The sequence below is a fragment of the Labrus bergylta genome, chromosome 9, assembly GCF_963930695.1.
Source record: "Labrus bergylta chromosome 9, fLabBer1.1, whole genome shotgun sequence".
Taxonomy (NCBI): domain Eukaryota; kingdom Metazoa; phylum Chordata; class Actinopteri; order Labriformes; family Labridae; genus Labrus; species Labrus bergylta.
Window position 1 is genome coordinate 18085428 of NC_089203.1, and position 27587 is coordinate 18113014.

Consider the following 27587-nt stretch of genomic DNA (forward strand, 5'->3'; position numbering starts at 1 on the left):
CTAGATCTAATGAATGCAAATAACAAGAAGCAGCACAACTGGCTCAAAATACCTGGCTCGAACTTCTATGCAACTTTCTGCTTTGCACGGCAATCTCACAGACATATGCACGTCCTGTACACACTTAAAACACCCACTTATTTTAATGTGCACAGACACAATGAGCCACCTCCTGCTCGACAGACCGACTGAAGCTGTGCTTTAGCTTTAGCCTCTATGACTCATCCTCCGGCAGGCTATTCAGAATGCCTCACTTTAAAGACGCTAAAGAAGCCAAAATTGCTGCTGTTGTCCAGCAAAAAAAAAAAAAAAAAACCTCTGAGGTCACACTTCACACAGCTGCAACACACACTCTCTAGGAAGCTCGACATACACAAACTCATGCACACATCCTTCACATACAAATGCTCACATAAACATACATGCATGCACAGACAGACAGGAGGCATAAGCACAAACGGTTTCCTCTCTTGACAGAAACACCCGATGGTTCCCATTAGTGGTCTCCTCAGGCTGCGGTCGACAGGAACAATTCCCACTCAATCCCTAATGGCTGCGCTCTAACTTGCTGTTTAGACCATTTTCCCATCGACAGCAGCAGAATCTGCATTCCAGACTCTCAGAATCAAACCCTGATTATTCCACTAAAAAGAAAATAAGCAATTGAAAAACCTAAAAAGCAAAACTGTGCCCAGAGAACGTTTAACTAGACTGTTAGACTATATTTAGTTAAAGTAAACTTAAGTTCTATGCAGTTTTATTTTGGAAGGCCACTAAAATGGACCAATAAACAGCATCATATTGACTCAGGGTTTGCAGGAATCTTTAGAATAAGTGAAGGCAGACTAAGAAACAGAAAAAAAATAAAGTCTAACATCATGATCTTTTGTATTGGTCCATATTCTTTCAGATCGTTTTAGCGCCGGAGATAAAAAAAACAAAAAAACAACAACTATTAAATGGCTTCAAACATGCTCAAACAACTGACTTGCCTTCAAACAAGTTAGGCTTAAAATAACCTCACTCTACATCTTGAGCTTTTCATCCCTGCTCGACACACACACGCACACACATCTCCATGGTTACCTTGCAATCCAGAACTGGTGCTTGCTTCTGAAAGAGCATTTCCTAACAGTGCGTTCAGGCAGCGACATGGAAGATGAGATGTTGACTGTGAACATGGTGGCTATGGCCCATTGCTCAGCTCAGCGTTGCTCCTCGACCCCCCCACTTTCTATCTGGCCCTTCAACTGAAAGAGGAGCTCGTTTTTAGAAGCTCCTGTGTTTGGGGCCTGGTGTTTCCTATCTCATCCCTGTGTGCTGTGATGGGAAGCAGCTCCTCTTTGGGCTGTCACCCAAAGCTCTCTCCCCATCATCACCAGCAAGGCAAGACTTAACACTTAACCCTGACGCTCCCACTCAAATCATATTCTGTACACGTAGAGACTCACATCTGGAATAACCAGGACATCAAATCAAGCTGGATGTGTTAAACTGGAGGTTTATCACACCCTGCTGTCCCCTCATTGCTGCTCTGATGCTGCCTGGGGTCCAGCCCCCCCTCTTTAAATACAGTACACCAGCATTCCTGTCTGTCGGGCCCAGTACCCGGGAGACTACGCAGACAGATTCCCAGAAGCTTCTTGCTAATTTGTCAGCGTGTACACAAACTGAGAAGCTCTTGAAAGTAACTTTAACGACTTTAAGGTCCTTGATTTGACACCCCCATACTCTGTGAATGCTGAAAGCAAGATATCCTCACGGGAAAATAATGTGCAGACTACAGTGTAATATGTGGACACATAAAGTAAGACTTTCACCTTTCCTTTATCTTCCTGTTTTTCGTCAGGATTTGGATAGGCTGGACATTTTTAAAGAGAGCGGGAGTGAATTCCTGCAGTATTAAACGCAACGCAGGGATCTAGTACTCCCTCCATATCCACTCCATATCGCAAGACCTGCCTCCCCTCCCTCCCCCCCTTCCCCTCCTTTGCCTTTTCATCCGTGCCAGGAATGTAAACAGTTAGAAAGCGGTAAAACCCTTTCTCTGTGCCAGCCATTTCTTCTTTTCTCTAACCCCCCCCCTCCAAAAACCCACAGCTATATTTCCCCCGTCTGCTTTTGGCTAGGGCTGTCGCAGCGTCAATCCTAGAGCTCTGAATGGATATCTGGGCTGTTGGGTTCAGCAGGTCATGCTGCCCTGGACTCAGCCCAGTAATTGGCTCTGCTTGGCTGATTAATGGTGGACACTGCAGATGGACGCCATTTTCCACAGACAGACAGTACCTCTCGCTGCATTTTGTCTCTCTTTCTCCCTCCCCACAGCTTATATACGGAGGCATATGCTGATCAAATTAAAGTGCTGCTTTATGGTGTTTCACTTCCTATATTTGAACTATGCATTCTTTATACCTGCCTCTTCTTCATGGCCTGTTATTTTTTGACATAGAGGAAAAAATGTTTACTGCTAAGGAAATGGTCAGTTTAATATGTGTCATGCATCTCACTGTGACTAAGAAAAATGAATGAATTGATTATACTCAAGACGAGAACTCAGCTGAATCCGCTCTGATTACTCGTATGTTAAACTTCCATTTGCTTTTGCAGCATTTAAAGACACAGATCCAAAGGTCAAAGTGTTCATTGTTATTAATGATTCAAAGGTTTTTATGCTTGTGCCTGTGTGTCTCTGAGACACATGTAGTTACTGATTAGCTCACCTGCTGCTGCAGTCCACAGGCTTCTGTACACACAAGCCTCACCAGAACAAAGCAGCCTAACTAGAAGCATTGTTTTGCATATCTAACAACTGCAGCCCTGATAGGAGCAGCAGGCTTGTTTAGTGATTCCGCACACTGTCACCACTGCACACAATGTATGTTTACGCCAAACATGCACAAGGTTTTTTTTTATCTCTTATCTGGGTCGGCGTGGATGGAGACGAGGGAGCTGTGTACAGTACCGACATATCTGCAGAAGAAGGGGGTCATATCAGATGTAGAAGAGGGGAGGGGTTGTCGAGGGATGTGACTGTGATGACACCACTGAGGGGGAGGTGCAGATGGGCAGAGGGCTGACACACAAGCTCTGACTCACTCCTCACAACCAGCCTGCTCCACTTCTGCGGAGGCCTGCACTTACTACAGCATCTAAAATAACCCCTCCTGCTCAGAGCCAATGGGTGATCTGCTAGGGCTAGACGGAGGTGTCTGCTATCTGCCTGTCAGTCTGATGGAGCTGGATGCTTATGTTTGGATTGAGAATACAGTCAGCCATTAGGATTGTGCAAGACAATGCCACATACACCCACTAGAGGCAAACGTGTGCAGTTATGATCACTGGATTTATGCAAGTCTCATTTGCAGCGTTGATTGTCAATTTGTTTGGTTTGCAGGGTGTATACCCACAGGTCTGTGTCTGCATCACACTTAAAACATGTGTATGTTTTGGTGTGCTTGTATGTGTCAGCACATCATGAGCAAATGTCCTAGTGTACAGTAGGTGTGTGTGATTGGTGCTGGCAGCATGGGTGACAAGAGGGGTAAGACCTGGGTGCATGGCCTGGTTTTCCCAGTGTGCAGATGAATCATGACAGCTGCAGGACTGTCTGCTGCTACCGGTCTGCTGGCCTGTACCGGATCAAGCGCTTATTGTCCACTACATTTATGGAAACAACAAGGTCTGGTGTTTATATTTACATACATGTCGCAGCAGGCGAAACATTCCAATGCTGCCGAGCATACTGTTTGTGTTGAGTGGCTGCAGTGATGCTCTCTTATCCTCCCGTGCTGTATTTTCTTTCTTCCCTTTTGGTTTGAGCAAAAGGTAAGAGCGGAATCCTTCTTACGCTCCTTGCGCACACGCACACGCACACACACACGGCAACAGATATTGGTTTATGGTGCAAGGTATATGTATGGGTATCACACAATGCAACACAACTTAACAAGGTATGACAATATAACACGCTCAACACAAAACACGGAACATAAAAGCGGTGGGTTTAGACCCAAAACACATAAAAACATTCATCCATGAGGTGAGCAATAAGGGAAAGAGCTCATATAGTGTTCTAACTAAGTTCAACAAATTCCCAAAACAGGAGGGGTTTTCATAATTTGGAATCAGCCGAAAAGGGGAAAAACATTGTCTTAATATTATGTATATTATCTTCATTGGAGTCCCCCAGTGAAAGTAGCTTGGTCTGATCTACACGCTCAGATTTATTGAAGCCTCCTGACAGATGGAATAGGGCAGCTTGTGGGAGCGTGAAGCCCTTTCGGCTGCACTCCTGTGGAGATGTGTTTGTGAAGAGTAGGTACGACTCCATTTTAAACAACACTAAACAGGGACCTATTGATTTTGATTCACCGATGCGATTAGACTAGTTAGAAAATACAAAGACCAATGATGACTACAGGGTAGACCTTTTGATATATGAAAAGTAGAACAAAACCACTGCTCAAAGTGTGAAACTATAATAAGTCAATGTCTTCTGAAACATTTCAGTTAGACAGTAATTTTGTTTTAATAGAGTTTCATTTTCTGCACTAGTCTGCAAATTTTGAGAGGATAAATAGTATCTGCATTGAATTAATAACTGATGGTTTAATACAAAAGGATCAAAAGCAGGGTAATTTAAAGCAACATACAAAGCAGTTAATAAGACAAGAGGGGACGAACATTTACATGCACAGCACAGACAAAAAGCTGAGGCTAAAGAATTTGAAAAAATTACTTTCCCGATCCTCTCATTTTCTTCTGTTCCCATTTTTTCTCCACTGACTCTACTTCTTCTACTTGTGCAAATTGAGCATAAATGCGGCGTAACACACTACAGGAAAGGCAGGTCCCTTTTTGGCCTTAATCCTGCTACACAGAGGAGGGTTAGCTAAGCAAGGCGTGATGGACTAGGTTAGTACCTGCCAGAGAAGGGGAGAGGACCTTGGCACAAAGGAGCAGGGGAAGTACAGAAGCCTCTGTAGAGGGCCTGGGGCCCCTTGCTGTCCCCAGGTTTGTGGATGACACTGTAAATAGGTTCTGCCCTGCTGTGGGGGTACAGGAATCACAGTGAACGGGACAAGTGCAGGACACAAATTAAGCACACAAACCAACAGAGATGGGACAAAAGCACATACAAGTCATGTAGACAGCTTGTACAAGGACGTAACAGGGCCACATAACACACTCATCCGGTAACACATGTACTCCACAGTAAAGCACACAGACATGCTTAAATCCCTGCATGCAGACCAATCACCAACACACACACTTGCGCACACAGGGGGAATACAGCCTGCTCCCTAGAGATGTGGGTAAAGATGACTCAAGGCCTCGTGGGACACTCTAATCAAGCCTCCATGAATGCTACTTCTGATCCAGTCCTTGGATAGGATGTCAAAGGTTAAAACACAGTCATAACAAGTACGAGAAGTGACAAGCGACCTCTCTGCAAAGTATTTGGTCAGCACACAGCCATCACATACTGTCTAACTTAAGTATAGTATGCACCACCAGGGCCACAATCAGCAGGAAAAGGTGAATTACTTCTTACAGTAATTTCAAATCAGTAAGTTAACCACAAGAATGTAACAAATGAATGACAGCAACACAATTGATGCTAATAGAAACAAAGAGGAACTTGTGAAATACCTAAAAACAAAAACAAACAAAAAAAATGCAGCAATTGTATCACTAACCTTAAAGTACAACACACAAGAAGTCCTTCAAAAGATTCCTATGAGCAATCTACCTTATGTGTTTTTATAATGTCAACGTACGCTCATAGAGCATGGGTGTAATGTATTGGAGGAGAATCATTCCTGGGGGAGACGGTCTGTAACCTACCTTGTGAAGTCTTCCTCCCCGAGCATGTGGCGGGGGACTGGCGAGTACCTGGACGGGGTGACCTGGGGTGGAGGGTAAACAGGTTTAGGCTCCATTGCCCCCATGTAGTTGTGGCTGACGTGGTTGTCTACCATGGCGGGGAAGGCTGGAGGGAGGGCCAGGCCAATAGGGGGAAAGAAAGAATGATTACAACACAGGCACAGCAGGAACACTGTTTAACAATGGCAACTACTTTAGCAAATCATCTGATTTACAGGCCTTGTTGTAGCCTAGCTGCACGGCTCTAGGAATGACAACGCCCCCAGATCCACTTTGTTCTGGACTAAAAAAAAATCCAATCACTATTGCATAGGTTGCCATAAAATTTGTCTTTCTCCGGTCTTTGGTTGTCCTCTTATCCCACCGTAAAGGCAAAATAAAACAAATATTCTGAAATTAAGCAATTTCCCTGGGAGCATGTTAGCATGCCAACGTTAGGATTTAAATTAAAGTAATGCACACAATGCAGCTAGCAAGGCTTTGTTCACCTTGTATAAATAAAAAGAAAGAAACAGTTAAGCCAAATAATCCAAACCATTTCAATTGTCTGTACAGAGCAGCCAACAATAATAACATCCCTTAAATTGTCAGTAACAGTCCCTTAATGCAGAGGACAAATGTAAGCACAACGAAGGTCAGTGTGAAAGCTGCAGATGCTAAGACCGGTCAGCTGCGCTACTAGTTATGACGCATAAAATAATTTTGCCTTCAGAGTATAATTAAAATTCTGTCCCATCTCTCTTTTTGATAAAAAAAAAAGTGCCAGCCTTTACAGATCCGATCACTTTCAGGCAGGGTTGGCAATTTACAAAAACTAGCATGATTTTGAAAGTAGCACTCCCTCACTGCTCCGTCTACACCCATCCCCTCCCCTCTGTGCTCCCTCAAAAGCCACGCCCCTCACTTCCTCACTTAAATGCACAAGCGCCGTTGCTCAGGAAGCGGACCTCAGCTCATCGCTTGAATTTTGTAGAAACTACGTCGTCTCACAAAGGCCGACGACACACTCACAGTATAAACGCCGTCATCAAGTGACACGCTTTGAGTGCGGGCTAGAGCACATAAGGGGTAGAGAACGAGCAGGGAGAGAGGGAGGCATGATTGGGTCATCAAATTGGCACCTCGTGGCAGACATTGGTCGAAGTTTTTAGAGGCTTATATAACAGCTACAGATGATGGATCTTCTTAGTTCCTTTTTCAGAGCACACAAGTTATTAATTTCTGTCAGGACCTGAAGACAATTTCAACCAAAATCTTAAAAAGTGTATTACCAAATGACCAGCCCTGCCTTTAACTTGGTGATAGCAATGTTATAAGTAAGAGTTGATCCAAAGTATTCAATTATTACTAACTAATTCCCACTCTTTGTGCGTGTGCTCATATGTACACAGTGGGTTACTAGCACTGTATTATATATGAGCTGACATATTTCAGTCTTACACTCATGTTGTCTGTCAATACAATGAAAAGAAAAGAAAAAGAATGTAGTCCTTGTTCTTTTATGCAAAAAGCCATATCACAAGCCTAAAAAAAAAAACAACCTTTTATCTTCTTCTCTGAACTAACACTCCTGTTGGAGGCAGCTGAGCGTGATAAAACAAGCATTTCAAATGTTCAGATCATCTGACCATCAGAGGGGGGGTTACCGGTAAGTCTGCTTCGCAGGCTTGCTTTGACCCCGACTACTGCAAACATCAAGAATATACAAAAAGCCCTCAACCGCCCCCCCCACCCCCACCCCCTTTCTAATACTAAATCATTGTTGTGTGGAATCTGAGAAGCTGCAGCTCAAGATCGTGGGCTCTCATGAGCAGGTGGGATGTGAGAAACCAACCACACTTAGTGGGAGGCAGAGAACTGCGCTTGTTGTTTCATTGGGTAGGATTTGTGTGTGTGCGTGTGTGCGTGTGTGCGTGTGTGCGTGTGTGCGTGTGTGCGTGTGTGTGTGTAAGCATTCACTACATTCACTATGTGGGTGTGTGGGCATAACAGTTTTGGGAAGAGAACAGTGATCCAACTTTAAAATTCATGCAGGCCGACTGTAACATCTCTGTTAGAAATAAAAAGCTGTTCTGCAGCGAAAAACACTCAAACATGGACCTTTACTTATAAATCTCGGTTTCCTTACGTCAAACATAGCACATAAATAAACAGGCTGTAGATTTGAGGCTGGCTGCTTATTGATCAGACATTGGAAAATGCATTCTCCAACTTTAAAAGGGTAAGAACAGGGTTTCTGTATGGAAGACATTCTGTTTCTATGGATGGTTTAAAGTTAAAATCCAAGTAAAATAGGTCAATACAGAAATGCAAATGTGCATAAATAGATGTTAAAAAGAGACAGGGACTACAGTTAGGTCAATTATGTGCTTACAGTACAGTTCATCATTACAATTCTAATTTCAATGCCACAAAAAATAGACACCCTAAAGAACTTTTTCTGTTTGCAATAATAGTAAACAGCTTGAATTTATAAAGCACCTTTCAAGGGACCCATGGATGCGTTATATCACAACACATGAACAATACAACACAATTAATCAAGTCCATAAGCTGACTTGAACAGGTGGGTTTTCAAAAGTTTGTTTAAGCAATGCACTAGCTTAATAACAATGTTATTATAATGAATTGCATTTAGCTACAAGGTTCAAGTCCTGTATAAACTTCCTTCTCCATAATTTTTACCTTTTAACTCTATGCATAATAAATGTCTTATACAAACATTATTTCACCCTTTATGTTTGCACTACGACGACTGGAACAAGAAGAAGAAGAAGTAGATACGTACTGCTGGAGTAGTCTGGAGGAGCGTACATGTCGTTGAGGTGTACAGGGCCAGGTTTGGCCACCTTTAAGTAAACCATGTCAGAGGTATTCTTCAGCGCAGCCACTGCCTCCTCGTGACGCACGTCCTGAAGCACGATGTTGTTCACCTGAATGTGATGATTGTCAAGAAAAGAGAGGAGGATGAATCTATGTATCAACACCTGAACACCTCGTGTCTTTGCTGCACTGTGACAACATCAGGCATCACACCAGCCAACACAACAATGAATCATATCTTGAAGGTATTATGAGACTTCAATAGCACAGTGAAGGGTTGGTGCGCTGTGCAGCATTAACAGGGGTCAGAAGCAGTAGGTAGAAGGTTCTGAAGATGCTCTGAATTTCTTCAGTTTCTCTTTTAAGATCCGAATCCCTGGGTACATGCTGTCAATCTTAAGTTATTCAACACCGTTGCAGCAGTTTTCATAAAATCTAAAATGTAGTACAGTACAGTATTTAAGATCTGTTGTATTATATTACTGCTTAGACTTCTATCACTCTAAAGTGACTCTTTAGTTACAGTATTGTTGATCCTTTACTGTTCATTTATGTAAAAAATAACACACCTTGCATGTTTTCAACGTACAGTAGCGCTGACATATCTCCCTCAGAGGTCTTTACAGTATCTAAATGCTTTTTGATTTTATAAGACACAATAAATTATGTCTGTAACATTGATGAACATGTTCAATCAACTGTCATAGGTTTAAAAACAAAAGACAACTTCTATTTAATTTACTCATAGCAGTTTGAAAAATATCTTGAAGCAGCAGAAACCAAAAATGGTTTTAGAAAAACAGATTAAAAATGTGAGTCAAGAAAAGTATAGATGCTTTAAAATAACAGAATTTGATTATTGCACATAATGTAATGTGTTTCATGGATCACAAATGAATTCATTTTTCAGGTTTCAGTTTTTTGCTCTATTAAAAGCAGGTGCACTGGGAAGTATAGCTTGTGACCATTTTGTACTATGCTGGATGCTTTAATGGAGATTGAGTATTTCCCCATCCATACCCTTACCACAATCACAAACTTTAATCAAATGACCCTTCTTATTTTTGACAGGTACTGTATTTGATTTGAACAGTGTGATCCGAAGGCACCATGCCTGTAAATGAACGCTATATTCGTTACAGCCGAGTGATAAAGCATTCATTTTCAATTTTTGTCTGCAGTGATGTAAGCTATTTTGTTGTCCTATGTCTCACTCTCTAATGTTGCATGATCAATCATCCACATGACCATAAATGCTAAGGTGTGTTGTCCATCTCGCTTGGTGTAGAATGGCAGGATGAAGCAACCAACCAGATAACACGATGTACTTTAAATGCCTCATAAACAACTCGTCATCTCCAAACATGCCTCCCTGACTGAAGCAAAAAGAGCTCGTCATCACTACTAACTACAAGAACTGATTTCAGCTAACTACAGGTACACCTGAAATGAATTCATTTGCGTTTGAACCCTAGGTGTTTAACTGCGTCAGAGGGAGGTTCATACAGCTAGCAGGCGGTCTCCTGTCTGCAGTCGTCCATCTTTTTGGGCGGCTCCTCCTTCTATGATCTTGGTTATATAGATGCTGTTGTCTCCTGGGATGTGTTGGTTTCCAATCCCTCCGGCGATGCTGAACCCAAGCCCTGGTTGAATAATACAAACAGTCAGACAGTCAATATGTGCACATATTTACACATTTGTAGATATATATTTATGTCTGGAGCTGCTATACTTAATTTCTTTGAAAATACCAAATGTAGTCTTTATCTGTATTTACTAAATAAATAGCACTTTAATCCTGAAACATATATAATGTGTCTATATAAATGACAAAGACTTGTGTGACATCAAAACGTATATATATTATTTGTGAGGGGGATGTGTCGCTGACCTTTTGGCCCTTTCAGCAGGTTAACCTCTAGGATCGTCTCAGGTGGGGCTTGCCTCCGTCGCACCAGCAGCCGCACCACTGGCCCCGCCTCCTTCAGGGCTTCCACTGCCCGGCTGTGCACCACCTCGGACACGTCCACATCATTCACACGAAGCACACAGTCATTCACCCTGCGGAAGGGAATATTTAATTTAAAAATCACACACACCGTCTTGTCAGTCAACAGATACCAGCGATGGAGTTAATTCACTCTACAAAGGCAGGGGAAGACCTTTGCATGGCCAAAGTAATCAAAAATCTCCAGAGCACATAGAAAAGCACTGTATTACATCATTTTTGCATGTTTAAGGCTTTGATTTTTCCGTGAATCATAACTTTGAGGAAGAAGAGAGCCCAGGGCCTCTGAAGAAACTCTGCTTTCCACACAGCTCTGCCAGGTAGGACATATGACGGCATTAAAGTGCGAAGTAAGGAGGTGAGATGGCAGAGAGAAACAACTAGACGGGAGTAGATGGATAGAGGGAGCTGAAGAGGAGGGAGAAGGGAAACATCGTGATGCAGAGAGACATACCCCAGTCTTCCATCCATAGCAGCTGCTCCTCCAGGGATGATCTTAGTGATGAATATCCCCGGATCATCAGGAATGTGGGGATTGTCTATTCCTCCAGCGATGCTAAAACCCAGGCCAGAGTTCCCCTGCACACAGGTTATGATTGGCACTTTCAGTATGACACAATAAAACACACACACTCACAGACTTAGACATAAGTGATGGAGCTGATGTTGGCTCAAGGTCAGCATTAGGGGGCTCTTAAGTGTATTGGTATCTCAGAGGGACACGTGATCAATGCAAACTGCTCCTGGGATTCCTCCATGCATTCTCCATTTTTGTGCGTGTGCATATGTGTCCTTGCATGTGACAAATGATAATGGCATGTATTCCATTAGAAGAGGGCACCTTATTCAAAATGCCATACTTGTTCTCTCAACACACAGATCAGCGCTGTGTTAAAATGTGTTAAAAGAGTGGATTTATGATGCAAAAGGAAGATGAGCGGAGAAGTGTCATTTCTATTGCATGATACAGAGCTTCTCGCTCTCTGCAGGAGACAGACACGACAACAGTCCTGTCTCTCCTGCCCCTGCAATGACAGAGGACCCATTTGGATCCAGCGGGCCTGGGTTCACTGCTGCGTCTGACAGCCGTGGCCACAGAGACAGGCAGTAAACAAGACAGCTGAGAAAAGACCTCACTTTATTATTTTCTATAATTAATGAGCAACAGTCGCAACAAATTAGGACAGAGGGAGTCTGAGGCCTCCCAGTGTGCTGCTCTGGAGCTGAGAGGAGTGTACTGGGCCTCACCGCCAAATTGTACACACCCACAGAATTTTAAAAGTGTGACTTAGCGTAGCTTATTTACACTTTCTGTCTGCCTTTTCAAGGGGAAGGGGCAGAGAGGGGCTGTGCATCTATCTGGGGGTTTAGAGGTGCATCTATATGCGGGTGGAATAAGAGCAGAAACATATCCAGTGCTGACAAGTGCAGCAGTGCCTGCTGAACAATTGAACAGGAGAGCACTTTACATTTCTGGCGTCTGCTGATGACATGTGCATCAGGATTATGTAAAAAGCTACGCCTCAGTGGCGTTATTCTGCGCTCATACTCACACACAAGATATTCTTCCTGCAGTGATGTAACTTCACCAACACACAGCTTATCATATAGATTCTTACAACAGCGATTTAGATTTTTTTGAAGGGGTGGGGGGAGGGGGGGTCATGTTCCTTAAGCTGACTGAGCAAAGACTGAGCTGCTTACCACCCCCTAGTGGGGAGAAATTCATCCATCATGCAGATAACACGTTCCTGTGTAATGTGTGTAAAAGGAAACAAGTAAGGGGTAAAACTCACCCTCTCCAAAATGATCTCTTCATATTTATACATCCCATCACTGCCATTTACCTGTCAAAATAAAAGCATAATGGTTAGTGACAACACTGAGCTTGGATTCTGTCATTTTCTCAAAACATAGTAGGAAGCATGCAAATGTTTCAGCTAAATCCTTCACTATAAGACACAGAGAGGCGTGGAGAATGGGATTATTGACAAATTACACAGAGGACACATTCACAAGACGATTTTACCTCCTATAAATACCATCATATATTTAAAAACTCAATGCATCTTAAATTGTACATTTCTTTTTCAAAATGTGTTGCTGCATGTGCGACTGCAGAATGAGCATTCTACACAAACAGGCGGGTCAAGAAGATAATGGGTGTTTGTCCAAATGGCAAACAGCATGTTGCTGGCAGGAGGCGGCATCCTCATCCTCATCCACGCGCGCACACACACACATGCACACGCAAAGCATGCTCATGCACTGACACAGAGGGAATGTGAATGAGAGAGATGCATACTGTACAGAGGGAGAGAGAACAGATACTTACATAAGGGCCTGCATCTAGTGAGTCTGCGTTGACGATGATAGGGGGAGGGTTGGCCTGTGAATATGAAGAGATACATGTTATCTCGGTGTGTGAAGCTGGCTGCACACAGACGTAATGTGGTACACACACTCTCACTTGCGAGAGAACGAATGCCATGGGAACAGTGGGTGAATCTCCTCGGGGCTGGGGCTGGGGGCGTATGTTTGTTGTTTGTGTGTGTGTGTGTGTGTGTGTGTGTGTGTGTGTGTGTGTGTGTGTGTGTGTGTGTGTGTAAGGGGTGGAACATTGAAAAGGTGTAAGGACTGAGAATGAGGAATGGGGCAGAAAATACCGCTACTTATTAACCCACACAGCGAGACGTCCTGCAGTCAGCTCATAAAACAAACCAGCTTGCTACTAGGACAGACGTTTATCCCACATAAACCCATCCTTAACCCTATTGGTTGAATCACAGAGAATTACCCAACAAAAATATTGGTAGTGGCTTTATTGATTTATCAATCACTATACAAAAATATCATAGTTAACATAAATATAAATATTCTATGTTTCTCTTATTAATATTACAGTTCATTTAATTTTGGCCATTGGTAGAACAAAATCAAAACATGTCACTTTGGTATCCCAGACATTTTGTTTGGTTTCTGTCATGACAAGATACTGAAGCAGTAAATTACCGACAAGTAGTCAACCCCATCATAATATGATTATTAGTTGCAGTCTCAGATATGTGTTTAATATCTTATTACATGGATATGTATTAAATGGGCTATAAACAATCTGCTGATTAACCTGTAAGCTTATAATGACAGAAAATGTTCAATACAAATCATGATGAGCATCTGCTGCCATTCTCAGTTTTATATCCTAACAAAACAAATTTAACACTTTGGATCTCAAACTGCTGGAGCAATACAAGAAATCAGTGGTTATAACATTGAGCTGTTGGGAGAGTTGAGTATTTTTTAAACTTTTTTCTGGCTTTTTTTTCTTTTTTTTTGCTGAAAATGTCTTATAATTAAAAAAAAAAAATCAAATGACATTGGCTTTGTGAAGAATTGCTACATGTATTTGCCCTTTCTCCTGCCATTAAACGTCCATTTGTAAAGTGAAAAATCTATTTAGAAAATTCTTTAAATCATCCTTTAAAACGCAGTTCAATCTTATTTACGAGAGCTAAAAATGGGGTTTCTCAGCTAAATTTAGATTCCAGCTCAGCTCTTTTGTGCCACCTGGTGTTTCATTTTCCACCTCCGGCCTGCAGAGCAGCTGAAGAGCTTCTGAGCTAAGACCTGAGAGGAAAGCTGGCAGAGAGGAAATAAAAAGAGACAGAAAAGGAGGAGGATGGTTTAAGAGCAGCATCATGGCTGTCCTTTAGTTCAGCACAGTGGCCGTCTACTCTTTATTGATGTGATTGAGCTGTGTGGGTGAAGGAATGCTGACAGCGCTGCTCGGGGACCTTACTCTTCCTGAGGTCCAACACTGAGGAGAAAATCACTAACTCCCTATCCTAACACCCGCCATCCCTACCTCACCAAATCCACCTGAAATTCCTAAAATTCTATTTTAAATGTAAGCTACGTTATTGTGCCATTTGATGTGATATCTGTAAATGATTCAACATTAAGTACAAAACTAGATGTACACGACTAAAGTTCTTCCTCGCCACTACTACTTGTTAAATCTTGTCAAGTGATCTACTCATGGTGGACTCATGCTGGGTCTCTGTAAGTACGAAAACAAGTGGTACGGTCGAGACCGGCTCATAACATTTGCAATGAATTGGCGCTATACACATAAAGATTGATTGACCCAGCCGACATGAAAATCAATGTAACATTATGTCATAATATACATTTCAACAGAGATTCCAAAAAATCAAATGTAAAATGATCACCATGTGTTCAATTTCATTTGGTAATTTTATATCTGGAAGTAAGTTTTTAAATTTTCATATAAAGAGTCACATAAACTGTATAGTGAAACAATGACAGAATCATATGCCATTGTTCTTATAGTTCTAAATTTCATATATATATCTTTTTTTTTTTAAATGTAATATCTCTTGGAATATTAACATAAAACATTGTCTAGGGCAAAACAGCAAATTAAATTCAAAAGAAGTCAAGCTATTTCATGAATCAAAATCCTTTCAGAAAATCACAGAATATAATAAATGCAGAAATATTCTTATAGGCTCCATTGCACAAACGATATATAACCACTTTCAGTTATAAAGTGATATCAGCTGATCGTTAACATGAACATTGTTATGAAAAAACCCAGCTCTCATGATATAAAATGACATGTTATTAAAGAGATCCATTCTGTTAACTTTGAACTATTAGAATATTTACACTTTTCAAACAGCTAATTGACACAACTTGAGCAGTATTTAAAAGCCCACTCACACACAGGCAATCGAGTTGCACAAGGCTGCAACACTTCTGTATCCCAAAGACAACAGCTAAAACGCTCTATAGAAAGACAGTCCTTTTTTAAGAAAACATTCACCTCCTAACAAGCTGCTCAGGTATCTTCACAATCCTCCAGTACTTCCAATAGAGAGAATTCTCCTCTCATGATGCTCACCAGATAAACAGGAGCTACAGATTTGACCCACTCCGCCGGGTGGTGATGCACTATGACTCTGGACAGCTGTGGCTGAACCCCCACCCCCCCTCCTCCTCAACCCCTCCCTCCCAGTCAGCACAATCAGGCCTTGGTTGTAATCTGCATATGGACCAACAGATGCTCACGTCTCTGCTTGTGTTTGCACATTTCTCAGGAAGGCTTTGCATGTCGTGCCCCTCTTTTATCTAAGAAGCCAACTCCTAACACATGCCCCAACTGCAGCAGAGGGATTAATCGTAAAAAAAAAAAAAGCAAGCTGTAATTTGTTTGCATAGCAGCCATGTTAGTGTCAGTCTATTGTGAATGAAAACCCCTTGAAACCAAAGCACATACGGCGAGAAATGATGAAACACAGCTCGAGGGCGACACAGGGGAATACATTGGCTACTACTGTCCCCTGGTGACTGACAGACTAAAGCTTTTGAATCCTCGACTGAGCCCACATGTGACAAAATACACCTGCTACAGATGGACGCCTGCAGTGCTTATTATGAGTATCATAGTAGAAAAATGCTGTCCAACGGGATCAGTGAACCTACTAGCCCAGCTGAAAGACCATAAACCCATCATGTCGGAGGAAAACAGCAGACTTATCCTGCATGGCTGCGTAATCCATCTATCTGAATATCACATAACAAGCAAACAAAAAGAATAACAGGAGATAATCTCAACAGATGTAGGCTCAACATGTGCCTGTTTTACGCTTGGAAATTATACACGAGTAACTTGGATTAGGTTGGATTTACGCTCCTTCCTTGCCCTCCCTTCTTTTAATCTACGCTCACCTGCTGTCCAGAGGAGAGCACACCTGATAAAAGATCATTACATTTGACCTAGGCTGCCGTTTATGACAAATACCGGTACTTAAGGTACTGACAAATTCAACACAGTGGCAATTCTCCTCTGATGTAACACTCAAGCCGGGAGGCATTAATGCTGTTACAATGAATACGGCTGTGTTCAAGTTTGTGATAGGATACATGTTGCTAATCTGACAAGCTTCTCAGCTTCTTCTCTGAACAGCAACCAAAAGGACGATTAACTGTTAAAACCTGCAGGGACACCAACCAGTTCAAGGTTAAAGTAAATTACTTGATAGTTCCTTATAATGTTACCATTCATCATCCAACATCAACATTCAGATGACACCTTGCTAATATTAGCTAGGATGTAGCGTGAAGAGAATGTAAGCGTGTGGTTGGGTTACGTGGTTAAAAAAGGAAAAGCTTAAAGTCCAAGCTAATGTTTTTTGTAGCCCGTGTTTTAATTGTCTAACTGGAGCAAATGTTGTTTTCCTGTAAGTTGTGGCCTGATATCCCTTTAATTTGTTTAATTCTACTGTCTTTAGTTTTTGATGAATCTTGAAGCTAAAGAATTAATTTGTTAGATGCTCACAGTTTACACTATTTAATTTACACAAAGAACACATCAATTTGAAATAATAATAATAAGAAGAAGCATCCCTATCATGAGTGTTACACCATTTTTTTTAAAAAAGGCTGCTGAATGGATGTAGAGAATAGGGCCTATTGGTGGTATAATGGTGCCCTCAGAGGACACATCTGGCGGGTTCAAGATCACAGAGATGAAGACAGAAGTAGTCTGTAACAGAATGATGTAACACAGGAAGGAGGTGAATGTCTGTCAGCATGTTGCAGGTGAATGTGGGTCAGATTAGTAATAGAAAGAAGAAAACATAGATGTATTGTCAGTGATGTCACCCATTGGTTACTGAAGGTTTCAAGCCCAATGTTAGTCCTAGCCATATTAAAACTTTTGTCTTAACCCAACTTTTGGTCAACATGGTAATAGGAAAAGAGGAGCCTGTTGGAGCCATAAGCCTCCTGGTACTGCAAACCACTACAACACGCCCACTTGCAGTCACATCAGTCACGCTCCTAATTATGCATAGCGCTTATTCTTTATAAAATCAAAATGGACGAGCAATACAAACATTCCTTCCCCGTCCAATCTGTGCAGAGAAAGACCAAAATCGTTTTTTTTTGTACAAGGCCGTAAACATTTTACTTTAGGTGTTTTTTTAGTTTGCAGTTTTTTTTTGCATAATTTTTGTACCCCTGAGGTTGCAGCTTGGTCTGATTACTTAAAAGAGATTCAGAAAGCAATGCAGTAAATGGCTGTATACACGGTACAGTGTAGATTTAAGACTTGGGTTTAAATGTCAAAAAAGAAACTTGAGACAGGTCTTTGGAGGTCGTAGAACAATCGAAGGTAGGAACAGACTGTGGCTAGAAAGTCTGACATTTGTATTGTTATGGCTCTGCGCTGAAAGAACAAGTAAAACCACTTCAATCAGCTTTAATATTCAACTGTCGTCAAAGTTAGCATGAAGACTTCTGGATAATGATCTTTATGTATATGTTACATGTTCCCTCACTTCAACACCTTATAGCTCTTGAGAATTTGACAGGACAACCTCATTCACAACTTATATTAGCGTGTGATCTTTGCCATTATTGACTATACCTGGATACTCCTTTTACACATAATCATCAGTATTCTTATTATCTTGAATATATCTTCCAGATCATGAGAGGATCATAACTCACAGAGTACATACATGAGCTGGTGTATCACTTTTTTAGAGAGAAGACTCGCGAGTAACTTCCAACTTTTATCACAATGATCTTAAAATCATTGTAAAATAAGGAGTAAAGCCGTCAAACTTGTAGATTATGTAACTGATTCTTTGATATGGATTGATCTTTAAATGTATTAATCAAACATTAAATATCCCCAATAAAGTGTAAAAGGAATACATATTGTTGACTTGAAGATATGCCAGCTGGTTTATCTGCGAACAGAATACATTTTATGTTTCTCTTTTGTATTAATAAAAAGTCTTTTGTCTTGAAGGGTTTAAGAAAATGTCCAAACCAGATTAAAGTTGGTTGGGTTTTTGTTATAAGTGTAATTTCTATTAGACTAACCAATCATATTTAGATAATAAGCCCCGGCCCCTAAAATTAAGCAAATAAAAATCGTCTTGCGGCAGATTGTTTGATAAGAGTAATTATTGTAATGTTGTACAATAAAAAAGATTGTATATAAAATTGTATCTTGCAGGCTGTTTTTCACTAATAATGTTGTCACCATATAAGGAAAGTACGTGTACCTGACTAAGATGTGATCACAGTTTAAGTGTATCTGATCTCTAATCACAAGAATTTTATTGTAATTTGTACCTGCACATATGCACTTTGCCTTTTTTCTTATGAAGTGATGGTACCAGATTCCAAATGCAGAGTATCTTGATTGTATGTTTGGTACTGACACTTGTACACGACTAATCAAAACTGATGCAATAAAATAACCTTAACCCCTAGAAAACAAAAACACTGAAAGGCTGTTTCAGTGCCACTTTCAGGTTTACAGTACAGGCACTATATGGACACCGTACATGCAGGCCAGGATATGGAAGTAAGTGAGCAAGCTGAACACAAACACCTCATGTCCGCAGAATGACAAAGAGTCCAGACTGCCTCCCCAGCATGAGATCATTACAACAAGTCCCCGCTGACCACAAGAAGTGATGGAAATTCAGCCGCCACAGAGATTTCTTTCTCTTACTCCCTCGTCTCATCCACCCATCTGTTCACAATAGCTTCCTATTCATCAATCTATCATCTTGCTCTTCTGTCAGTTGTGTGTCTGTCTCTTGTCTCTCAGCATTACATTGGATGTTTATCATGTCCTCGTAGCATTGCAACACACACACACACACACACACACACACACACACCACTCAATCGGCTGCAGACCCTGAGGACAGTAAAAGCCACAAAGATTCCCACTGAACCTCTGCAAGTGCAGGGCACAGGCCTCATCCCAATTGTTAAATAATCAATGTGTTCCCATGGTAACTGGCACTCACACAGTATTGGCCGACGAGCTCGCTTTGCCGCCTCCCCCCTGCTTCACCTCTCAGGGCTCTCACTGCAGTTTATGCGGCTCTGTGCTTTCACATGCATGGCCATGGGCTTGATGTGCCTGACTGCCTTCAGTGCTGCCTGTTACACACACACACACAAACACACACACACTCACTCACTCACTCACTCACAAACAGACTCACATAAATGTTCCCTCCAAAATCCATACATTACATCTTAATTAAAGAAAGGTTGTGTTCAGAAATGAGGTTAAGGCTGCATTTGTGTCAGCAAGATGGATTTACATAAATATCCTACATGTCTGTGTGTATGTGTATTTTAAAGATGAGCACCTTGAGGACTTGACGCACATGAACCAGCTGAAAGCACTTTGATCTCACTGTGTTAAATATCACATATTTGATCCAGAATAAAGGAAAATGTCAACATTTTAGGAAAATATCCCTTTTATTTGCTTTTAGGTGACAAAATGGATATCTATTTTATATCTTTACAAAAAATGAAGCTACCATCTCCTAATGGCTAACTTAGCATAGCACAAGACATGAACTCTAAACTCTGAAACACATAATTTAATACTTGAATTCTGGTTTGCTTAAAAAAATTATATGAAAATACATATTTTCATTTCATTTTATTTTGTTAATTTTACAAAAGAGCAAGGTTAGTAGTTTCTACCTGATCACAATCCTTCTGCTATGCCAAGTTAGCTTTGCTCAGCCATATATTTACCATACAAACATGCGAGTGATAATAATTCCCCAGAATTTGACCTCCTTTCTAAAAATAATTGATTAGCCTTGTTCAATCTAACACATGATTTTGGTCTAAATAATAATATAACACATACAGTAACCTTCCTTTAATTAGTTTACCAGTGATGTGATTCATTCTAAAAACGCAGTACACAAACAACCATATCAGGCCAACCTGACCAAACCAATCCTCACCAGAAAATATGACAATTTGAAAAATGAACATCTAATCCTGCATGATTTGCGCAGAAGCAGATGCACCTGTCATTACTTGTTGTGTTTTTAAAACCTCCTTCTTCATTGCAGGTAGATTATAGAGAAGGAAGGAGTGAGTTCAGCATGTTCAGAGTGACGGCATGCTGACAGGGCAATAACCCCTCCCTCCTTAGCAAACATTTCCACATCACTTCCTTCCTTGCTAAGCTCCCCGACATGGCAGCTCCGTCTCCAGTGGTGACATGGCAGTGAAATATGACAGTCAGCCCCGCTCAGATGATGCACCCAGACAGTCCAATGATACAGGCAATACTGAAGGAGGCCTAAAGTCAGAGTTAATATAGCACACAGGAGAACAAGGAAAAAAGCTAATGTTGTGGTTGTGCATTTATGTTTTCCTGCAAATTGTGGGACGTGAGACACTTTCAGTGCTAGTCCTCCTCTGATCCCCCCCCGGCTCTCATTGGCCTCTCGTAGGCCACGCTGCAGTCCAATCAATACTGACTCAATTACCATGCACCCAACATCTCATTCATGCTGTGGCCCCTGTGCAGGAGGGAAGAGGAAAGGAGAGAGGCAAGGTGAGAGGAGAAGAAGTGATGGAAGGATGGAGCTGAGAGGGATGAACACATGACAGCGAAAGATGTTTTACACAAAGCCTGCTGAACCTTGATGAGGCATTGTTTGTCTGGAACAAAGGGAGAATAACACGATGTAATAAAGAAAATCCAACAGCAGAAAAGGTCAACAGCTCCTTCTTCTCTCGTGCTACAACGCCAGGCTTTTCATTCCAATATGGTTGCCGCACGGAAATTAATAAGTCCCCCCATAAACTGCTCCATTAAAGCTCAAAGTTTTCTGATTTGATTGCTATGATTTAGCTTTGTAACTATGCCCCCCCCCCCCCCCCCCCACTAATACACACACATACACACCACAGACGCACGTTCATGAAACCATAATTAATAGCCAGTCACAGCTGTCATCAGCGCTCCCTTCTCATTTTTATGTAATATAACAAAAGCATGCTCTGGCTTACCTCTATGCCATGCTGGGCAGCTCCACACAGAGCTGGCTAGTTTGACCTTCACGAGAGGCAGCCACAGAGGGGAAAGTACTTAGTGTAATGAATATTCATGACAACGTCGCTCGAGGAGGCTTTCTACAAGTCTGCTGACAATTTATCAGGTGTAAACATGACAGTGTGTGTGTGTGTGTGTGCGCATGTAAGGCTTAGACTGAAATGTAACTTGTGTGTGCGTTTGTATTTGGTGAAAATGGCAGAAGGTTTATCTATTAGTAGACTTCCAAAAAATAACGAGTTGCACTGTTCATTGCTATGAGCAGCCATGTCCATTACTGTGCTGCTAATTTGCAACAGTCACTAATATCACAACCGCACAGCCAACACCAGGAGGCTTAACTAACAGCTATGGTGAAAGTTAGCATAAAGGAAGCCTGTCATGAGTGAGTGTCATCAGTATGCCTCACATAATCCCGCCCCCACTGCTTCCTCTACATCAGAGGTCACTGCAGCGTGTTACCTCACAGCTCTTGACTAGTTGCTACCCCCTTGTTGCTAAGCTTAGAGAGCTGCTAAGCTCATTCCTCTCTGGTGTTTTTGGATCTCACACTCAGTATCGGTGACAGTGCACAACAACAACCTCAAACAACCCAGCGCTGCCATTTTGATGCTCTCACCGGTATCACGTTGCCTCCTTGGTTAACAAGGGTGTAGTATTTATGCAGTGGTGTCATCATGGAGAAAAAAGGAGATTTTTTTTCTTGTCTTTAACCGTCTCATTTTGTCAGAACAGTGGGAGACACTATACTGGCAGGTAAAAGAACCAAACAATTCATCTGCATGTTTCCAGATTATCTACATTTTTTATTGAGACTACTGGCATCAGTTTTGGAGATGAAAGGATCAACCACAAGAAGGTATATAAAGGACTACACGAGTCAGTAAGAAAAAGAGGCAGATTTTTCAAACAAGAAAAGTTTTACACTGATTGTCAGCAACTTGACATGTATCTGCCCCAACTCTTTCATAGTTCTTCTTTATAATTATTTAAAGTTTCTCCTTTCCTGAACACACTAAAAGAGAAGATGAGTCATCCTGCACCTGGGAGCAAAACTAACTTCAGGTCCAATCAAACGCTTTATCAAATTTTAATGCCCATTCCCCCTTATGCACTTACTTACTTAAGAGCTGGCTAGCAGTTATGGGTTGTCGCTTTGTGTCAGTTTGAATATTCTCACATTCAGCCCTTTTAGCTGCTGTAAGGCCAATTGATATGCGCAACATGTCCCTCCCTGAGCTTCCGGCCTTAAAGGAAACATAAATATGTAAAACTACCACTTGCTAGTTGTTTCAACATGAAGTATTTTTTTAGGTTGCCTGTGTTCAAAACAAGCTCCAAATTTACTGGACAGACTTGAGAGTGGTAATGATCTTTTCTTCTAACTCTCTGTTAGAAAGCGAGTGAATGGATTCCCCCCTAAATGTGAAACTATTCCTTTAAACCGATGTTAATGTGCCTCCATTTGTCTTAACTCTCTTCTAACATCCAATCTTATTGACTACAGGAATTTAGAAAAGTATTTCACCGGAGCTAAAGGGAGCAACATAAAAATTAACAATCTGAAACTACTAAAAAACACACCTGATGGCGCACATAGCTGTGTGAGCTCTCTGCTCTGATTCAACTCTGCCACCTTCTTTTTCCTCATTCTTTTCCTGAGCACCCTAGAACACAATCTTCAGAGCTTAAATTAGAATCCTGTTTTAGACCTTTCATTTAATTGGGAACATTGGACTGTGATTCTGCTTCATGAACCTTGTGATATAACAAACACTTTATACCCTTGGGCCAGGAGCAACCTGAAAACCATCTGATGCATTTTCGAGCAAAAAGAAAAAAAAGGAGGCAATTTTTCCCTCATTTCCTTTCATGGAAAACACAAATTGAACAAGGCCTTCTTTCACAAGTGATTATCTTTTTCAAATAGTTTTTCTGTTTTCTTCAAACGTGATATTTCAGACAAGAACATCATCTCTTCAGCTTGTGCTGGTTCACAAATCAAAATCATGAGACAGCGATAAAACTGCTGACAGAAATAATACAGCTCCACTGTAAAAATAGTCCAGTGAAAATAACAAGGCTAACTTTGACCCAAAGCCCAATGAAACCATTGGTCCAGACCTCCCAAGGGGTTTAGCCGGTCTGTACTAACAGCAGCAGAGATTCTCCTGTCACGGCTGAGGTTTCATGCTGTTCTATAAGCTCCACTTGGGAACACCCACATGTTCACATATCTCCATTCACAACCCGTGCTGAGTTTTGGCTCACAATAAGTGTAGGTGTTGAAAGTGATAAAGAATTACAGTAAGTAGGACAACGGGCGAGGCAACAGAAACAAGCTCTATTTTCCCTGTGATAGTTACGAATACATGAGCACATTTATCCATATGCTGATGGATTTAGCGCCAAACAGCAGAGGGGAAAAAACAGGGCATTGTTTGAAACGTTTGTAGCACTTTGGTGATTGCCAAATCAATCTGCCTCCTGTTGTGGGTCCAGATTTGCCCTTCTTCTCTGCCCACCTCGGGAACTGTTCAGGCACGACACACCATCCCAGAAAGAACATGTCTCAGCAGAGATAAGAGCAGCCACCTTATTGGATGACACGAACACCGATCAGAAAACAGTCAAAGCTTGAAGCCTGGGGAGTATTCAACAGAGGTGCCTGTTATGAAGCACAGTAACCAGCTGGCTGTTAAACACAGTAAACTTGTTATGTTGGACGGACTATACAGACTCCAGCCACCCTCACAAAATATGAATACACTAACACAAGTCTATTAGTCCAAACTTTTCAGATGTGACTGCTTTTCTCTGATGCATCAATAACAGTATTTGGGGCTACAGCTGAGCATTAGTTTTATAAGTTATTCTGCTGATCAATAGATTACTTGTTGGTTTATTGAGATGTACATCTCAATTCACTTAGTCCTGTATTTGTGCAACTAGCAGACCTAAATGTTATCACATTGTCTTTAATATCATGGAGGACTACAAAAAGAACCTGACTAACATTTGAGAAGTTGTAACCAGGCAATACTCTTTGGTTTTGCTTAAAATTCATATTTCTATGATTTTATTTATCAAAATTGATGCCAATTAATCATAACATTATCAGCAAATCTACTTTATTACAAATCATTGCTAATGCTAAAGGGAATTCAATACTTTTCACCCCCCCCAAAAAAATAAAAATCACGATTTCTCGTAGCACGAACTGATGTTGCATCATTCCTCCTTTTCAGACCCCCTCCCCTCCTCCTTCCCCTCTCTCTCGCTCCCCTCCCCTTGTGCATCCCTGCCTGCTGAGAAATTCTAGTGAGCATATGCAGAGCTTGGATTTGGCTGATTACATAATTGGACATTTTAATGGTGAATATTAATCCACAATGGCCCATATTGGGTTTTATAAGCAGAGTGATCAGGATCTGCAGCCTCTCAGAGAGCAGCAGCAGTCTGCAGACAATGTAGCTCCCTTTATATTACACAAGTGGCATGGCTGACACAGCAGAGCACCACTACAGTGTTCAACAGCCGTGTGCAACGCATACGACACATTTATGCATTGCTTTTTTTTTATCGGTTTGGATACGTTTTCCTCATATAAACAGATGCATTATCCTGTGACTTTTGCTCGAGTGTCAGTGCGGCATTAAAAAAAAACAAGGCTCGGGGAAATCCAGAAGGCTTTGGCCGCCTTAGTATCAACATTGCAGTCTGTGGGTAATTAGCTAGCTGAGCAGCAAAGCTACTGTGCAGCTCTGACTGAGCCTGCACCATGGCAACACACAGGGCTGTGTCTGAGCACATGCTCCTATCTGCCCTTCCCCTCCTCCTCCTCCTTTTTTCCTTTTATTCCTTTTCCTCCTTCTTGCTGGCATCTACACCTCTCATTTCTTGATGCACCTCTCTCCCTCCTTCCCATCGCTCCCTCTCTGCCGTCTCCTCTCCTAATCCCCCCCCCCCCCCCCCCCCTCCTCTCTTGCATCATCACAGCTCAAACTGACAACTGAAAAGACACTCGCTGGTTTACGTTCAGGGAGGGCTTGGCGTTGCTTCTTTTCATCGACATTCTGAACACAGGATCAAGCAATTTTATGACATATGGCAGTTGATATGACATGAATACAGGACTTGAGAGAATTGAATGTAGTCATACTTAAAAGCCCTTCATAATAATGTTTAAAAATGCTGTATATGATTTTTTTTTGGATACATTTAATGGCTTTTAAGATTAATACAACTTAATGTCTGTACACTTAATCTTAAACCAGATGAAGACAATTAACTATCCTAAAGACTGCTAACATGGTTAATAGAGTACACAAGCAAGTAAGTTTAAGCATTGAAAATATTAGTAGGAAAATTTTTCACCGCTCAAAAAAGCTAGGATATCTTGTGTCTAGTCTTTATACTGAGCTCAGGTAAGCTAAAGTAACTGTCTGCTGGCAGTATATAAACGTATGAGTAGAAATCCATCATCAACTCATGCAAATACAGTACGTGTGTATATCAAAATGTCAGACTATCCCTTTAACATTTACATGTACAGTGTTGTGTACAGTGTTGTGTTGATGAATCTTAAGAACTTAATTGATGATCGTAAAAGATTTACTAAAATACAAAAGGATGTTGTCTTTTCTTCATGCTTTAGTTGCCTCAATTTTATATCATAATTGCAGGTAAGGCTGCAAATTCTGATCTGCAGAGTAAAAGGCCCTTGCTTTTTAACACATAAAATTATCCAATGGCAAACTTCCATGTGTTTGTACAGCATGTGTTAGGAATATATTGCAGCCGAAGACAAAATAAAAAGGAAATCATCTCACTATAGATTCATGTAAATCGTCTCTCTTAATTATAAAAATCAAAAATCCAAACAAACAATGGGGCATTAACCTCCCATCCATGGGATCAAAGGGTCTGTTTTTTTTTTCTTTTCTCACTATAGTTTAAAATAACCAATCTAGTCCAGCCCATTCAGTCCTCCTTCACCTGATAGAGCAGTCTGGATAAAAAGACATCTTGCAGCATTTTAATGATTCATGATAGCAAGCCCTGCCTTCTTATGAAGCAGCATTGACAGTGGCATTTCAAATATGTGTCCTGATTTATTTCTGGCTGCTATATGTAACGCACATTAAAACACAACATGTCTTCTTTGTTCTTTCCTCACATGTCTCTCAGATTGTGGGACGTCAGCTTCAAGGCAACTATTCGTGTCGTTACTGAAAGGTAGCAGGAGACCTTTTGAATGGCTGATCATGAAAACAGAACGTAATCCTTTTTAAATCCACAAAACGAATCATAGTATACAGGATGCATAGCAGGATTATAGTTTGGATTAAAGAACATACAGTTTGTTTCAGTGAAGTTGGAGGGAAATGGGAGAGGTTTGAGTATAAAGCTATGGAGTTTTGTGGAGTGTAATCTGGAGTTTATACCGAGCAGCAACTTCCAGCGTTGAAAAATAAAATCAAGGTAGAAGTGCAAAAAGCCTCATTCAAAAACCGAAATTGGTCTGATTAGCTCATGTCTCTATCGGCACACATTGTACAGGAAGTGAATCTTGAAATGTTTTAATAACTTGTGCGTTTAGATTTCATGAAGGATTAGAGTTACTCATAATAAGTGCGCAGCTGACATGACTGACCATGGGTGTGTTTGTCAGGAGGATTAAAACCCGCCTCAGCTCCAGCTCTTAGCCTGGTGTTAGTTTGACTGAAAGTTAGGTTGAGACAGCATTTCCAGTATGGCAACCGCCATCGTCAGGTTTCCAAAGCCCCCTGCAGTAAGCAAATGGTGGACTCACTAAGACTTTGTACACTATTATTTAGAGTCTATGTTTTTTACTGAAGAATCACTGTGAGCCAACAAGGGCCTTCATCTTAAACCTTATTAGAAACTTATAAGAAATAATTATTGATTGTG

General features: G+C 41.2%; 1 protein-coding gene across 2 annotated transcripts in view; it reads right to left on the reverse strand.

Annotated features, from left to right (window-relative positions):
• The window catches only part of dlg3 (discs, large homolog 3 (Drosophila)), a 62339-nt gene that overhangs the window by 21518 nt on the left and 13234 nt on the right, over nt 1-27587 (reverse strand). For both annotated transcript variants that reach the window (XM_065959027.1, XM_065959028.1), the window contains exons 2-8: nt 13053-13106; nt 12514-12564; nt 11172-11296; nt 10601-10770; nt 10216-10352; nt 8675-8819; nt 5848-5992 (exon numbers count right to left, since the gene is read on the reverse strand). In XM_065959027.1, coding sequence (XP_065815099.1) covers nt 5848-5992; nt 8675-8819; nt 10216-10352; nt 10601-10770; nt 11172-11296; nt 12514-12564; nt 13053-13106 — 827 coding nt within the window. The remainder of the gene's footprint in view (nt 1-5847; nt 5993-8674; nt 8820-10215; nt 10353-10600; nt 10771-11171; nt 11297-12513; nt 12565-13052; nt 13107-27587) is intronic.